The sequence below is a fragment of the Eucyclogobius newberryi genome, unplaced genomic scaffold (assembly GCF_026437365.1).
Source record: "Eucyclogobius newberryi isolate DKJ021-1_F unplaced genomic scaffold, fEucNew1.0.hap1 SCAF_22, whole genome shotgun sequence".
NCBI classification, from domain to species: domain Eukaryota; kingdom Metazoa; phylum Chordata; class Actinopteri; order Gobiiformes; family Gobiidae; genus Eucyclogobius; species Eucyclogobius newberryi.
Window position 1 is genome coordinate 6,565,811 of NW_027315857.1, and position 17,477 is coordinate 6,583,287.

Genomic DNA, 17,477 nt, shown 5'->3' on the forward strand with positions numbered 1-17,477 from the left:
ATACCGCTTCACAGACTTCCATTTCTCTTGGCAAAAAGCCGCAGATTAATGCGCCTGTCGGTATTTGGCCCCTTTCCCTCGAGCCCCATGTTTATTCAGAGTGGAGGAGTGATGTGCTTTGCCTCTTGTGAATTAAAACAAGCAGTATATGTGTCCGCAGTGTGATCGCTGCATTATGACTTCACTGCCCCAAATCAAAAACGGTTACGACCAGAGCTTAATTGTAAATCAACTGGAATGAAAAGTGGTGTTGGGAAAAGGGTCTACAAGGTTAAAACATTACCAGTGTGCAATACCAAAAGCTGGGCTCTCAGAAATGCTGAAATACATAGCAAACGCTCATCTAACTGAATTTAAAACAATATAATGGCACTTTTATTTATGTGTGTGCTGAAATCCTAACACTACAATGTCGGATTTCTTCACATCCTCCTTTCTGTAGTCAACTATATGGCTGTAGTCAACTAAAGATATAAATATAGAATAAATCGACTAAGAACACGATCTGCTGATCGATTTAGTTGATTAGTTGAAACTGCCAAAAGCTCTCAAAACCTTTCAGTATCTCCATGATCTGACCATGTTTCTGACCCAAACTGCACTCACAGCACTACAACCTCGCTATTTATACTGAAAAGTAAATGGAAAGTGTGTATTTAAATATAAAGCAGATGCACGATTTGTGATTCACTCAAATGTTCAGCTCGCTCACTCCATACCTTACTTTCTGCTGCTAAAACACCAATTTATTCGACTAAACAACTAAAGACCAACAACTTGATTCAGCTCCATTGCATTTCCTAACCAAAATAATCCTGCTTTGCTTTAGTTAGTTTTAGTTAGTTAGTTTCCTCTAATTCACTATCAGGGCTGTGCTCTACTGACCTGTATCTTGTTCTAATACTAGTTTTAGTGTCGTCTTTTAAAACTGTCTTATCAAATAAAGCATTTTTCACACACCCGTACCGGTTTGGCGTTCGGCTGTAAACGGGAGATAGTGTGTGTTTCTAAAGCAATATTTTTCTAAAGCTATAGGTGCTTCTCTACAGCCATTAACACTCGGTTGTGCACAAAGCCACGCGTTAGATTCGATAAAGAATTTAAAAGCGTGGAAAGGTTCCGTGTGTGTAGAGCGGCCGCAAATATGCCCGGCGCTAACCTTTGCACATTTAATGATCTCGCGTGCCTTTTCCTGACAAGCCTGTTAAATAAATGTATTCAAGTTGGTCATGTTGCTGTATGCGGTTTAGGTTTGATCCAAAGTAATAAAATACTCCTCTCTTGTGCGCAGACGCTGCTTGGAGGAGGGCGTCTCATGGATCTCAGCACGTTCCGGAACACGCTGTGGGACATCCTGACAAGCGGAGACAGTGTGAAGGTGAGCGCGACCCCCCCCCCCCCCCCCCCCCCATTAGTCTTACAAATTGGTAATGTTTTTTTACCGGTTTAATTTTCCAAGGGATGGCACGACTGGGGATGTATTTGGAGGAACAATTCAATGCGTGTCTGGTCGAGATGGTGAAAGGTCGACACCCCGGGCATGTTTTTCATCCTTATCCGTTTAATGGCGGTTGTTTGAAAATGCAGTCCCTTTGAGCGTTTTTTTTTTCATCGCTCAGAGTCTTAAGTTACCATTGTCTTGTAAGAATGGTTGTCAAGTCATTAACGTTATCGATCACTGTCTTGGGCCTTCGAGAACTCCACATTACTCTTTAAACCCATTAGAAAGTTTTGACTCTCCGAGGCTATTGTAGTTTGTCTTTTCTTCTATGGGCTCTAGACAGGCCAAACTTAAACACTAAGTAGTTTTCCAGTGGAGGGTCATCTCATTTTCTGGCACCTTTTTTTTTATAGTTTTGGCCGGGGTGCGACTTATACTCCAGAGCGACTTATATGTGATATTAATTGTTATTTTCACACTGACAACCGCATTTCACTTGTTGATTATTTTCACACTGACAACCACAAGAGGGCGCTCTAGGCTCTAAGCGATGCAAAAGAAGAATCTGCACTTCCTCTACCTCCGGAGTTTGAGGAGTTGTTTAGAAGTGACGCTGATATGTTTTTTTTTTTTTCTCTATTATGATTTTTTTGGCTGGTGCAACTTATAGTCTGGAAAATTTTAGCTCAACCTGCCACCTGATTGTTTCCATGAGTGGTGGGCGGAACAATACCAAATATCTCCATAACATTACTAACTGAGGTATCACAAAGTATAAATTCTCATGTAAACAAGCCAAAAATGAATAACAAATCTTTGAATAACAAAACAAGCAAATTGTTTCTTTTTTGTTAATCTGTATATATTACATTGTTAGATTAGTTGAAATTGTGGAAGAGCTAAATCCAGGCTTAAAACGTATTCATTCAGACTGGCTTTTAACACTCTGTAATGTAGTGAAACTTTATTTTGTACAGTTTGTTTTTACTTACTTACTGTTTTTATTGTGAAGCACTTTAGCCATTTTGAGTTTTGTAAAGGGCTCTATAAATAAAGGTTGATTGATAGATAATGATGCCTGGGTTAGAGTAAGTCATTGTGACAAAAAAAATAAATAAATCACGATTTAACGGTTATTCACGATTATAGAGAGAACAATGAGTGAATTATTTAATTTCCTATCATTACTGTGGTCTAATATGTTACTGTTCCTCAAGTTTGTTACCAGCTTTACAAAAATTAACTCTCTGAAAGACCAAATAAAGTTCTTTACATTAAGGTCTAGATTTCTTTGCGGTATATTGAACCAAAAATACTTCATTTTGCTTCTAAAATTGTCACAATAATTATTTTCACGATTACATTGTGACCTGAATAATCGCCATTATCACTATTAACCTACTAATCTTGACAACCCAAGCCAAAATTCTTCATACTAAAAGAGTTTCAATGCATTTGAACACAAAACTCATAGTATCGTATTTCATCAGTACTTAGTAGTTTTACTTTGTATCAGATCTAAACAAAAAATACTGGTATCGCCTGTTACTACTTTACAGGGAAAGCATTGACGTCTTCATGGAGACAAGCAGGGGGCAGGAAAGTTACACAGTGCACCTTTAGACCATATCATTGCAAATATTGTAACTTGACGATGGCTCGCAAAATTGTTGGACACGTTTTCCTCTGATGTCTTTTAGTTCTGTTTCAAACATCACTGGGTAGTGCTTTGCAAAGTGGTTAAAATGACAAAATCAGCTTCCGTGATAGCCTGCATAGTTTGTTTGGTTTCTTCTGGATAATATTGGACAACGGAAAATGTGTAACATGTAAATCGGAGACAGAGCCTTTCATTACAAGACCAACGCCAGTGCTGCGAAAGTACAAAAAAATCCTTTCAATCATCTTCACATTAGCCTGTTCATTTTGGAGTCCATCTCATGCCCACATATTACTTTCTGAAAAACAAGTTTATAAACCACATTTTTATCTTTTACGCCTTAAAAAGAAAACTGCCCGCGCTTCTCTGTCTCCTGAACGGGGGACGTAGAAGAGGCAGCGAGATAGCATCCTTTCATTTCCGCTCCTCCAGATAAAAAGATGAGAGAGGAGGAGGACCAAAGTGAGGGCTATCGGCAGGCGGCGGTGATTGAGTCCCTTCTCTAAGCCACAGCGCCGAATCTGCTCAAATAACCCGCTCGGACCGATAAGAACCCAGCCATTTCCATAGACAAAAAAAAGAAAAAGAAAGAAAAGAAAACATTGCGCTTCAGATTAGATTTCACCAGGCGCCTGTCTTATCGGGCTCTTGCTCCATCATAGAATGTAAATTATAAGGCAAACTCCTGTCCCTCGACGTCTTCTGGTGAAAAGAAACGCCACTGAAAAATACACCGGGACTGGAAATGTTATTGTTGGCACGAGTGGCCATATTACAAGCCCTATCTCCACAACCGCATCTGCCGCAATAGCGCTGTTTCCTGGGTGAAAATATTTATCTTGTGTAAGATCATTGGATATTTTGGAGCTTTCAGAATCAGTTTGAATGGGTAAACTTGATGGATTTCTAGTTGGAAGTGCTATGTAAACAGTAATGCAGGTTCCGTACGCACTTCTATTTTAAAGGAAGGAAGCGTTAATATGAGTTGACACATACAAGCAGTGTTGGCGGTAACTAGAGTACTCTTTTTTTGGAGTGACAAGTAACTTAATGTGTTTTGTTTTATTCTGCATTATTAGCTCGAGCTATGACATTATGAAATGGCAGGATCGCATTACAGTATAGCATATAGCATAATAGCATATTGTTTTTGCCCGGTTACTTCTTCTTCTTTGTTCTTCTTCCTCAACTCGCACGTTTTTTCCCCACTGTACACCGATGAAAAGTTTCACATTGGGGTATAGACGCTATCGGCTTGGCCCAAAATTGAATAAAATGCAGCTCGCAAAAATGTCTGTCGCAACAGCGCCACCCATAGCAAAAAAGGAAGAAAATGAGACGCGTCAACTTTGGCACAGTGATAGAGCTCCCTGTGATGACGTCCTGTTTTCGCAGGATGTCGGCCATGTTGGATCAAAGTGGCGCCTAGCATTTTTTTTTCCTTCTTTTTTTTAAATCCTATTTCGTCCTTTGTTTTTTGTCCGATTGAGCTCAAAATAACACTTTCTGCATATCATGTCAACTTAAGATAGGTTGGGCCTGTTTTTAGTTGACCAAGCGTTTTTTGTTGTTGTCAACTACAGCCAAAGTCAGTAACACTCTAGTTTTAGTTAAGGGACTAGTCATGCTCTCATCTCCAAAGTACGGACAAGGACAGCAGTGACGGGGATGAATCTTCAGGGCACCTCGTCTTCACAAGCCTCTGAGCCAAAGCATATTATCAAACGTGTGTGGAGGGAAAGCATGCCTACTTCTATGTTGATTGCAATAGGAGTTTTGGAAGACTTTTTTGTGAACTTCCAAAGCCTTGCACAGACAAAATAAAGCCACTGCGCTCTTTTCCTCAGACACACAACACAGCGGCTGCTCCTTTACCCTTCCTCTTGTTTGGCTGATAAAAAGGATCCTTCAGCGTCTGGGTGGGCAATATTGACAAAAATGTATATCATCATATGTTTTGATTTTTTATGTCAATCCAACCGAAATGTGATAAAACATGTCTTTGAACTCATTTGTTGAGGTTTATGACAAATGTGATATGCCTGTGAAATTAATCACAAAACGGCAGAAATATAACTTTTTTAAGGCGAAAGCTCTTTTGTTGTTTTGTTGTCAGTTTGCTTTCACATGGAAACAACTGAATATCCCAACCTGCCCCTACAGGATTTCATTTAATCCACTCACATCCATAGATTTATACAGTACATTCTAACGTCAAAGGCTGTTTTCTTAAAATGTATTGTTCTCCTAACATTGCAAGCAAGAGGAATTCTCACGATTCACAAACTCTTGAGATCTTGTTAGGCTCCCGCTGATCTGTTTGCACTCCTCACCAGCGGTTTAACAGGCCAATCACATGGTATTTAGTAACTGGAACCAATCACAGCACTTTGGTTTGGGCGGAGTCAAAACAACCGAACCAAAACAAGCATGGCGGTGCCGACGGTCGAAATATTTTAGAAATGCGACAATTTTGTTTTTTGGAAACGTTCACACAATGGCACTTTGTACATTTGTGGATGAGAAAGGTGACTGTGCTTTTCTCTCCACTGGATCTAGATCTTTCTGCTTCTTCCACTGTCCAATCAGCGTGAAATACTTTTTTAACGTTCATGACAACTTTCAGCAAGAGACTGATTCATGTGAAGAAGAGACAATCTACATACTGTGCCAGATTAGCAACATGCTTTACAGTTTGCATCAATCTAAAAGTAAACTATTTATAACCAGAATTCTTAAGATTACTTACTGTATTCACATTTTTTTTAAAAATCAGATCAACCTTAAAACTCCTGTTTTTATTTGGTTCATGTTCCTACAAACCACAATAATTAAAATTGGATGAGTGAATTCCCAGCTACCGTCATGTTCAAGGCTCTACAATAATTAAACTGTGCTCCTGCAAATGTCACCTAGTTTATTTGTTCCCATATGTTTAAAAAATCATTGCGACATATATTTTTCCCATTAATATGCAAAAACCTGGCTCTCTCATTTCCATCTTGATAAGTGCATCTCTACACGACTTCGGCTGCATACCTTTTCGTTTATGGACCCTTGATGTCACTATTTCTGCTTTGACTAACGTAAAGGCACATTTATTTCCCATAAACAGGAGAAAAGGTAAATTGGTTCATCTATGCAAGGCTATGGTTCATGTTTGTGTATGGTTAAATGGAAGCTCTCGTGATGAATAGAGAATACATTTGACCTTGTACTGGTGTAAGCGTAGCAACTAATGACATGTTTTCTCACTGTATACATGAACTATACTTCATAGCAACCGAGGCTGTCACATAGACCGGCAAGGTAAAATGCATTCTGCCATTGGTAAAAGGACATACAGGTATATTATGCAAAATTGCCTTTTTGTTGCTTTTAACAGTGTTATAATTTGTTCCCTCATCAAAAACATACTGTACCTGGAGTTGTATTTTGCTTCATTCAAGCTTATTTCATTAAGTCTGTTCACAATATCTCTGAGCTTCACAAAACACTTATTTCCAGACTTGAACACTTCTTAACACCTGTCACTTGATCATGTCACCAACTTTTCCATTTGCACATTAAGTTTTTGCACTACGTCCGGCTAAACTGTAAATTGTGTGTATGTATTCTGTCAAAGTCTATTTCTATCTTATTTAGTTAACCCTATTTTTTATTGTAGAAAAAGTTTCAGTTATAGTCATCTGGACTATAACTGACAAGAGTTATAACAAGAGTTACAAGAGAAGACGCTAAGGAGAATCGCTTGGCCTTTCTTGATTGTTCCACGATCAGAGGAGAGGACGGGAAACTCCAAATAGAAGTATATAGGAAACCTACACACACGGACCAGTATCTGCTCTTTGGTTCCAACCACCCACTACAGCACAAGCTGGGGGTGATCAGAACCTTACAACACAGAGCTCAAGGTGTGCCCACCAGCTCAGAGGGCAAGAAGAAAGAGGAAAAACCCATCCGAAATGCCCTCTCAGCCTGTGGTTACCCCGCTTGGGCTCTCAACAGAGTGAAGAGAACCAAGAAGCAGGACAAAAGGGAAACTGTACAGAGAAGGAAGGGTGTTTCTATCCCTTATGTGTCTGGCCTGTCGGAAAAACTGCAGAGAATTTTTAGACAACACGAAGTCCCTGTTTATTTTAAACCAGGAAACACTTTAAGACAAAAACTGGTTCATCCTAAGGACAAGTTGCCGACTCAAAAACAGAGCAATGTAGTTTATTCGATCCAATGCAGTGAAGAAAGTTGTAAAGAACGTTACATAGATGAGACAAAACAGCCTCTACACAAGAGGCTTTATCAGCACAGAAGAAATACTAGTTCAGGACCTCAGAGTGCCGTGCATCTCCATCTTGAAGCCTCTAATCACTCGTTTGAAGACGGTGAGGTGAAGGTTTTAAGCAGGGAGAAAAGATGGTTTGAAAGAGGAGTTAAGGAAGCTATTTTTGTTAAAAAAGAAAGACCTTCTTTAAACAGGAATGGAGGGCTAAGATTCAATCTTCCTGTTATCTATAATGGTATACTGAACCCCTGGAAAGGTAGAGGACCAGGACCCTGCTCACCTTTAGTCCCTGAACATCCTTTGGTATATTTGTCAGTAGAAGTTCTGAATCCACCAAATAATGTCACCTGTCGCGCATGTTTGTTTACTCAATCCACATGGTCCAGCGCGGGGAGCGGGGCGGGTGCTCCCTCGCATGGGCCACTGCGTGCCGTGATCACAACGCACCCCGCGCACGGGCCGCGCACGGGCCGCGAACGGGCCGCGCGCTCCCCCGTACGCACTCCCCGTGCTCCGCGCCGCACCTGCCGCCTTATGTTGGCCTAATGCTCGTTGCCGAGAGAGTTTTTTAGCATTTCAAAACAATTATTGCCACAACGATGTATTGAAGCTTCAAAGCAACAAAAAGACGAAATGTAGGTTCAACCCCCCTTATCACTGAAACAAGTTCCTGGTTTGTGAATTTTTGTTTTTGTTCACTGACAATGGCAGTAAACCTTTTTCTGATTCCAACTGCGTGCTTACATTAGCATGTCAGTGCAAGCTAGTTTTTAAAAAAAAAATCCCCATGGTAATTCCATCTGCTGCCAGTGGATGCCGTGCTAACACAAATCCTGATGAGGGAACGCCTGACCGAAAGTTATGCGTTTCGATCGATACATTTTAGGTTTCAGATGAGAAGCCAAAGTAAAGATACTGAAGATAATGTTTAATGGCTAATAACAATGGAAACAATGCAGGGACATTATGTAACTTTGGGGATAGGGATTTATTTCATTGTAGAAAAAAAGCATGCATTGTTAGCACGATCACCTCTCCACAGATCTGGGGTCTCATAAAACTGTACATGGAACTCTGACTAAAAGAGTTCTTACATTTATTTTTTTTAAACTATTTTTATCAAAGTAGAAAAAGCTTCAGTTGTAGTCATCTGGACTCAGTTTGAAAAAATAGACGTTTCGACTCTCATCCAAGAGTCATTGTCAATAAAAGAATTTAGATCGAGAACTCTGATATTAATACTGTTCTGTGGTAAGACCCACCCATTGGGAGGAGCCTTCCTGAAGTAGAAAGAGTTGTTTGTTTTAAGAGAAACTCTCCCCTTGTATCTACCGAGCTAGCCTATTCAGAATCTTAATGGGCTATTAGAAACCTCTTTGTCTCTGTGAGACCCTGGCTCAACCACCCTGAGTACCTGATTAGCATCTGAATGTCCTTTACCTTTCCAGGGGTTCAGAATCCCATTATAAATAACAGGAAGATGAAACCTAAGCCCTCCATTTCTGTTTAAAGAAGGTCTTTCTTTTTTAACAAAAATAGCTTCCTTGACTCCTCTTTCAAACCATCTTTTCTCCCTGCTTAAAACCTTCACCTCACCGTCTTCAAACGAGTGATTAGAGGCTTCAAGATGGAGATGCACGGATGTGGAGAAGCCTCTAATCACTCGTTTGAAGACGGTGAGGTGAAGGTTTTAAGCAGGGAGAAAAGATGGTTTGAAAGAGGAGTCAAGGAAGCTATTTTTGTTAAAAAAGAAAGACCTTCTTTAAACAGAAATGGAGGGCTAAGGTTTAATCTTCCTGTTATTTATAATGGGTTACTGAACCCCTGGAAAGGTAGAGGACCAGGACAAGGACATTTAGATGCTAATCAGGTACTCAGGGTGGTTGTGCCAGGGTCTCACAAAGACAAAGAGGTTTCTAATAGCCCATTAAGATTCTGAATAGGCTAGCTCGGTAGATACAAGGGGGGAGTTTCTGTTGAAACAAACAACTCTTTCTACTTCAGGAAGGCTCCTCCCAATGGGCGGGTCTTACCACAGAACAGTATTAATATCGGAGTTCTCGACCTAAATTCTGTTATTGACAATGACTCTTGGATGAGAGTCGAAACGTCTATTTTTTCAAACTGAGTCCAGATGACTACAACTGAAGCTTTTTCTACTATGGAACACGCCTGGACGAATGAGGGATTACACCGACATATTTTTATCAAAGAATAGAAAAGACACAAGGCAAACAAAAACAAAGCACAGGGCCAGAGAAAAACAAATAGCATTTTAGACAAGAGGAAACTAAAGGGCATCCCAAGAAAAGAAAGTTTAAGGCACATAAGTTTCTAAATAGTCCAATTTTGTCCAGTTTCATGAAATGTGTCCATTTTCAGGTTGAGTCCATATTATGTGATTTTTTTTCCACTGTCTGTATGTCAGTTATTATGTCAGTACATTACTTATCAGTGCAGTTTTTTGTGATTGCCTTTTTCCCGGCCGCCAGAAGTATTCCAAAGGTATCCATCTATTTTGTCCACGTGGAGGTCTTGAGGCCCAGGTACATAATTCTGTCAAAAGCTGTCTGCAGCGCCTTGCTAATTTCCTTCCCATATTTATGCGCAACAGGACTGTCCCAAAACACATGATAATGATGTTCTTCTTGGCAACTACAATTTCTCCAGCACTCAGCCCCTCCCTAGGAGTAGTGATCCTCACTACTGACCCTCTTTTTCCCCATTTAATTTTAATGTATTTAGTAGATTGGTTGTCGAGCATTAATACAGTTCTTACACTTCTAGGCCACCTCTGTATAGTTTTAAAATCTCTTGTTCAACAATTCTCCTGACAAATCTGTGCTGTTAGCTGGTACTATAACCAGATATTTTGTGCATGTGGTAGAATTTCCCATGTATTTATGACATTTAATGGACACCCCGCTGAGGTCTGCCCCCCTCTTCTAACCAGGCCTGACATCAATAGCATTTGAGGGACTCTCCATCTCTCTCATCCAGCCCTCTCTCCTCCCTATTCCCCTTTTAGGCAAAGACAACTTGAGTGAATATTTCATGGCACACATTGCTTCAGTTTCACCACGCCATGACAAGTGACGGGCCGCGCGCAGACCTCCGCTAGGAGACAGGCTTTCCTTTTTGTGGCGCTGCTCTGTCTCCTGCTCACTGTTCTCTTCCCCTTCTGTCACACTCTCACAACAGCACTCCCAGGCCCCAAAGTCTGGCTCCAGATCATTTAACTGCTTCTTTAAATTTCAGTTTAGAACTTCTGCCGATCCATCTGATGCTCTCTGTAAAAATACCAACATATGGGCACAAATCTGTTTTTGCACAGACTGCAACATTTATAGCACTTAATGATATGATCACAATGTTTTAAGTTAAGTGTGCATCTTTGATGTCTACATTAATGCATGCATTATCACTTTATGTAAAGGGAAGTGTGGTTGTACACTGCTGAAGTGGTGCACTTGATAAACATTTTTGCTCCTTTGTTGTATGAATGCATATGCCTTTCTAGAAGCAACCTCTGCGTTTGACTCAGCTAAAGAAGTGCTGCGTCAAACTCAAACAATAGCACTCATAAAATCTCCGTCTGCATTGCTCAATATCTGCTCTGTGCAGCTCAAGCCTCACTGACTCTGTTTACTGTTATTAGATGGCACACTTCATTTCCCTTCCCAACATTCAATTTCATGGAGGGATGAGAAAATGCAGGCTTTCGGTGCTTCCAAAGATTTGACAAGACTACAGTATGTTCACTATCCTGATGCACCCACTCACTGCTTTAATAAACAGTTTGTGTCGTCTTGGCGTTCAGTGGGTTTCCTCCTCGCCTCGCGCCCTGACGAGCAGTTGAACGGTGTCACAGTTAACAGGGACAGCTCTGTGGCTCTGTTGTGGTTTGATGTAAGAAGTGGTAGTGTTCTCCTGCCATGTTCTCCCCTCCTGCTCTTTTCTCCTGTTCTGCTGCTCCTGGATCTCGCTGCTGTCACATGCCAAGACACCAGCCCACTGTGTGATCGGAGAGTGTGACGGCGACGCACAAGCTGCTGCGTTCCCTCGTGCTGACGGCCGTCCAGTGTGAGTGCATGTATAAATAGGATTTTTTTTTTTTTTGGCCAAACTGGAGGCCAAATGTAACATGTTGGGTAGAACTGTTAAGTACTTTAATTGTTCGGTTTCAGGTACATTTTCAGCCCTCAGCTAAAAAAGATGGCTCTTGTTTGTATCTCCAACATTATAGACTTAAAATGTCTTGTGTCCCCCACCTCCCCCACCACTTTCACAGTCCAGGAACAGGATCACTGACTTCCTGACGGATCGGACACAGTGCGTGGGGCTGGGGAAGAATGTCTCAGACACACGGACTATCAGCACAGGAGCTCTCCCTGTACACAAACTGCTGCGCCGCCAGCCACGACTCCGTAAAACGAATCAAGTTTGCGGACGACACCACCCTCATCGGGCTCATCTCGGGCAGGGATGAGTCTGTCTACAGGAGGGAGGTCGACCGGCTGGTGTCCGGGTGCCGCGGTAACAACCTGGAGCTCAATGCCCAAAAAATAGTGGATATGATCTTGGACTTCAGGAAAGTCACAGTCCCCCAGCCCCCCCTCACCATCTCGGGCTCCCCCATATCCACTGTGGACTCCCTCCGCTTTCTCGGTATCATCACCCGAGACCTCAAGTGGGGGCTCACCATCATCTCCCCCACCGGGAAGGCCCAGCAGGCAGCCGAAGAAGGCAGCTGATGAAGGCAAAGCTGCCAGCAGAGATGATGGTGCAGTTCTACACAGCCATCATTGAGTCCATCCTCATCTCCTCCATCACCTCCTCCATCACCGTGTGGTACGCTGGAGCCACTGCATTGCGCGCATTGTGCGCTCTGCTGAGAAGGTGATCGGCCGCGAACTTCCATCTCTGCAGGACATGTACGTCTCCAGGACTCTGGGACGTGCAGGCCGGATCACAGCCGACCCTTCTTACCCTGGACACAAACATTTGAGCCCCTCCCCTCAGGCAGGAGGCCACTCCCCTCAGGCAGGAGGCTACGGTCCATCCGGACCAGAACCTCCCGCTACAAGAACAGTTTCTTTCCCTCTGCCATTGTACTCATGAACACTGCCTAAGCACTTTGCACTCACTGCACCGTTCACTTTTTATTGCACTACATACTTTATTTTATGTACATATCATGTCTATTTTTAAACTCTACTTACCTATTTAGCGATTCATTGTCCATTGTTTTTGTATTCATTGTTCAGTGTTTGATGTTTGTGTTGCACCGAACCGCCAAGTTCCTATGTTCGTGAATCCTGTTCATTGACAAATGGCAATAAACTTTATTCTGATTCATATTGCAGTTATTTTATGTGAAATGTATACTTTCAATTCAATTTATTTTTTTAAAGGCGAAATCACAACAGCAGTTGCCTTGAAGGCCGACAGTGAGAACAGTTCATAGGGACTTGACAAATATCCCAAGCTCCCCTGTCCTTAGACCCCCCTTCTCTGGACAGGCGGACGCGCTTCAATTTGCAGATAGACTGTGGAGCTGGAACCACTCAGGGGGAGAACCAGTACTTCGAGGCATATGAAGAACTGTTTATCTGGAGTGTTAAATTAAATTCAATTTATTTTTGTAACGCCCAAAATCACAATAGCAGGTGCCTCGAGTAGAGACAGTTTCTCCAGGCAGTTGAGGAGCATCTGGATGGTCATCGATGTGCCTGTACCACTCCCCTCGGGGAATGGAAGAAGAAGAACATTTTGTCAACAGCAATTAACAGATTGCTACAGTATACAACAATAACTTTATGCTGTTTGTTTAGCCCTTCACCCTTTGAATTTCTTTTTACGTGACTCGCGCCTTGGCTTGTTTTTCACAAATTGAAACAAACTCGACATTTATTGCAGCTTTGCCTACACTAGTGCTGCTGTAGACTAAACATAGTTCCCCCAGCAGACATGAGTCACCCTGCAAAAGATGCAAAATGAATAAAAATACAGTCATTATGGAGCCCCTCTTAAAGTATCATACAGAATGTCTCTCAACTCTAGACATGTAATAAAACATCCTCCTAGTGGAGGATTTTGTTACGGAAGTGTCATTAAAATTAATCAAAAGAGTCGCTTGTTAAAACCGCCATGACTCAACTACCCGTGGCACTTCTCGCTGCAAGCTGGAGGAAAGCGCCAGCAGCCATGTTCAGGGACGGGAAAAAGGAAGCCACTTAGGGTATCTTTGTCCCGTGTTTGAAGAGCGCTTTGGAGAGTGGGAGAGGGGGATGAGAGGGAACACAGCTGCCCGCCTTAGGCCCAAAACATGGATTCTTTTCCTGGTCACAGCGTTACTAGCCCTCTGCCATTATCTGTCATTATTCTACCCTTCACATAGCCACACACACAACTGCTGTTTCATCTGATTGCCAGCAGAAGCTCAGTACTGGCCTTTTTTGTGTGAGCAACTTTTAGCCAGCGTTTGTGTCGCTTTTATATTTGAGGTAAATCTATTTTATTGTGTGATTAAATGTATGAATGAGCTACATGGACACCCCTTATTATTAGATTATTAATACCCTTTGTGGGGATTAATAATTTAGCTAAGCCCCTGACATTGAGTAACTATTTCTACCTAATTAAATTGTACTGTTCTAAACTTTTTGTTTGTGTGAGAGTAAAAAGGTCCCACCGGTCTATAAACCAGGTTGAGGGGGCCTTTTTATTTTCCCACACCTAGGGTACTAGATCTAACTGCAGATGGTAGAGGCAGCAATATCTGTGTAAATCAGCTGACAAGGCATGTCAGAGCAACATCACATGACTGTGAATCAGTACTCAAAACTGTCAGGTATGAAAAAATAATCTCTTGGAAAATGTTATTTTTATTGTTCTTATTACATCCCTATGGGGTTTTGGCAATTTGCGCTAAAATGTATAAAGGTGAGAAGGTCTTGAATCCTATAATCTGTTTGCACTAATAACTTCACTGTGTGATAACACTTCAATCATTTTCTTGCAAACGGTTCAGTTTAGAGCAGGGGTCTCCAAGAGCTATTCATGTTTCGAATTATTTTATAGCTTATTTTGGCTGGACCAAAATGTTATTTCTGTTGTCTGAACATTTATCTCAATATATATTACAAAGTAATATATTATGTCTACAGTGTATTTATAAAGCGTTTTCCACCTTCAAGGCACTCAAAGGACATGGTTCAACATTCAAGTTATTTGTTTATAGGCAGAGACACAACAGGTGTGTCTTGGGGAGTCTTGAAACATTTGAAGAAGGGAATGTCTACAGAGCCGGGTCAGGGTTAGGGTTAGGGTTAAGGTTAAGGTTAAGGTTAAGGTTAAGGTTAAGGTTAAGGTTAAGGTTAAGGTTAAGGTTAAGGTTAAGGTTAAAGTTAAAGTTGGCCATGAGGCTAAATGGCAGTGCCGCGGTTCCTGAAACTCCTAGGCCCATTTGACTGCGCCGCGGCTCTGCAGTCACGGCCTTTGAAGAAAAAGTGATTTCCTGCATTTGTAGGCCACTGTCCATTCACTTGATGCATGATATGATTTTATTTTTTTGTTTTTATTACCCCCCCACCCCATTACCCCCAGGCTCCGAGTCTCGGTGCACAACCCCTTGGCCTTCACATCTTCCCCTCTTTTCAGTCCTTCCCTGTAGACATACTCCAGGTAACGCTCAGGCTTTTCTCAGGACTGCAAAACATATGTTTTCTGTCGTAGGTAAATTAACAACGTAAGTATTTTGCAACAATGAATTTGACTTTGCGGCATGCCCTTCTGTGTGTCGCTGCTTTGGCATCAGTTTACACTTTCATTCATTCACTCTTTTGCAACTTTTTGTGAATATGAGGCAGATTATATAAGGCCGATTAACATTAGATGAAATACATTTTGTAACCTGACACCAGCAGAACAAGGCTATGTGAAAGTCATTTTCCCCAGTCGTCTTGATCCGCCCGCGCATCTGTTATTTCGTAGTCTGATTCCAAACCTAACCAAGCCCACTGCTTGGTGCCTGCGCCCCAAAGATAAAACAGAAAAAGGAAAGGTGACACCTCATAAAAGCTCCCGGAGAAGTGATTGCCGGGAAAGAGGAGAGTAAAGTTTGTGCAGGTCTACAATGAGAGAAATGTAGCGAACCACAGACGACCTCCAAACGTTGCCATGGTGACAGGAATGCAGGTGATGTGTGGTGCGACCACGTACAACTCCCACGTGGAGATTCATGATGTCTCTGCAGGAGCAGAGACTTTGCGCTTTGCATGTTGAAAAAAACTTTTGACATCAAATAACTGCTTTTGGATTAAAATGAACTAACAGAGCCATTTTCTCTCCCAAGGAAAAAACTAAAATGCTAAAAAGACTATGCGGTTTTAGTAAACAATCATCTGATTGTAGACCACAGGATGAATTTACTGTACAAAATGTAATTGTGTTCTACATGTTCATTTAACAGTTTTATGACTCGTCTTCTGAACAACTTTGCCTTTGTACCTATGTAACCTAATGTTAACTTTAAACAATGGCTGCATTATTCCGGATCTTTTTCTCTAATCAGCTCTCACTCCGCATGTGTGCTGATTTGTTGAACAATGGCGCCAAAACCCAACCCTTGCAGTAGGTGACCAAATTAGTTCAATTGGAGATCTTCAAGGAAGAAGTATCTCGGGAGAGAGATGGCTCATCTCTGGCCTAGTGATGCTAAGCTAACCCATGGAACAAAGATATTCCAGGGAGACACTCCCGGGGAAGCTAACTTTTCTCACTCATAAATAAGATTTCTGTGCCCGTTTCAAGCAAATGACCCTTTTGCAACTTTTCAAGTCTACAACAAAACTTGGATCCAGAACAGTCTCTTCAGACCAGCCTCATCAGTGAATCAGTGCAACGGCCCTTTTTATCTGAGGAACGCCTCAGAGTCAAGGAAAACGCAGATCACTGAACCTGATCCAGCGCGTCTTCAGCCTGACACTGTCCGAGCTAGAGCTTCAGGTCAGAGAGTGGCCGTGCCCTGCCCAGCGTGTGGACTGAGCTGGCGCAGTCTCTCCCAGCATGACCCCTTGAGCGAACCATGGAGGCAACACACGAGCCCATCTCCTCAGCATCACAGCTCCTGCTTCTAGTCGTATGAAAAACGCATGTATTTCACATCTGGCTGATGAGATCATATAGAATCAACATTAGCTCACACACAACTAGCTAGATCAAGTACAATCATGTCTAGCATCTGTTATTGACTCATTTGCATATTCCATATTCATTATCTGTCTAATTATTTAGTCAACAAAATTCATAAACCACATTTGGTAAAGTCTTCATTCGGTTACAGTCCCACAAACCTTCAGATTAATGAGCAAATATATATTTTGATACGTAAATTAATTTTGATATTTGATTATAGAATTGTTAAATGCCCAATACAGGATGGTGCCCCACATTACAGTACTTGTACTAGTAAAATATCCTCTAGAGAAAGCCTTAAAGTGCCGCGAGGGTAAAAACAGTTCAGCATCAGTGATCAATAAGAAAATCATCGACTTCACCACTGTATCGCATCGCTTACCCACAGCCAGTTGAATGTTCCCACTCTTCACAAAAACTGTATGTTTTTGGCTTCTTTGCAGCTCTTGCTGCTGCACATGGATGGCTGCAGGTCACGGCGCCCTAACCAAGCTTGGCGGAGACAGCCAATGTTTTGGAAATTCCTTTGCAAGCTTCTCAAAATGGATGGTTGGAGACCCCTGCTTTATAGTTTGTCACCACCTACAATGCTGTCATGATGCAATTTCAAATATCAGTCTAAGAAAGAGGCTTATACTAGTTCTGATTTTGATCAATATTATACTAAAACTGTTCAGGAAATTTTTACTATTACGAGATTATCTAGTTTTGATTCTAGTTTTAGTATCGATTAGTAGCTGATTTCTAGCGATTCATTCTTGTCTTTCACCGCATATCAATAACCTACAAGAGAGACGAAAGGTCAGGTCAGACTATCATTCCGCTCATGAGATAAAGCCTCATTCACTCGTCCACCAAACATCCCCTGGTCAAGATAACTGCCTATCTTGGAGTAT

The 17,477-nt window shown here is 41.7% G+C and overlaps 1 protein-coding gene across 2 annotated transcripts in view; it reads left to right on the forward strand.

The window, feature by feature from the left end:
* LOC140371834 (glucosidase 2 subunit beta-like) overlaps positions 1-17,477 on the forward strand; it is a 210,895-nt gene that overhangs the window by 65,738 nt on the left and 127,680 nt on the right. Inside the window, exon 9 of one of the 2 annotated variants that reach the window (XM_072459045.1) lies at positions 1,292-1,378. The exons of the other annotated variant lie outside the window; for it this stretch is intronic. Within the exon in view, the coding sequence (XP_072315146.1) occupies positions 1,292-1,378 (87 nt within the window). The remainder of the gene's footprint in view (positions 1-1,291; positions 1,379-17,477) is intronic. 2 annotated transcript variants of the gene reach the window in all.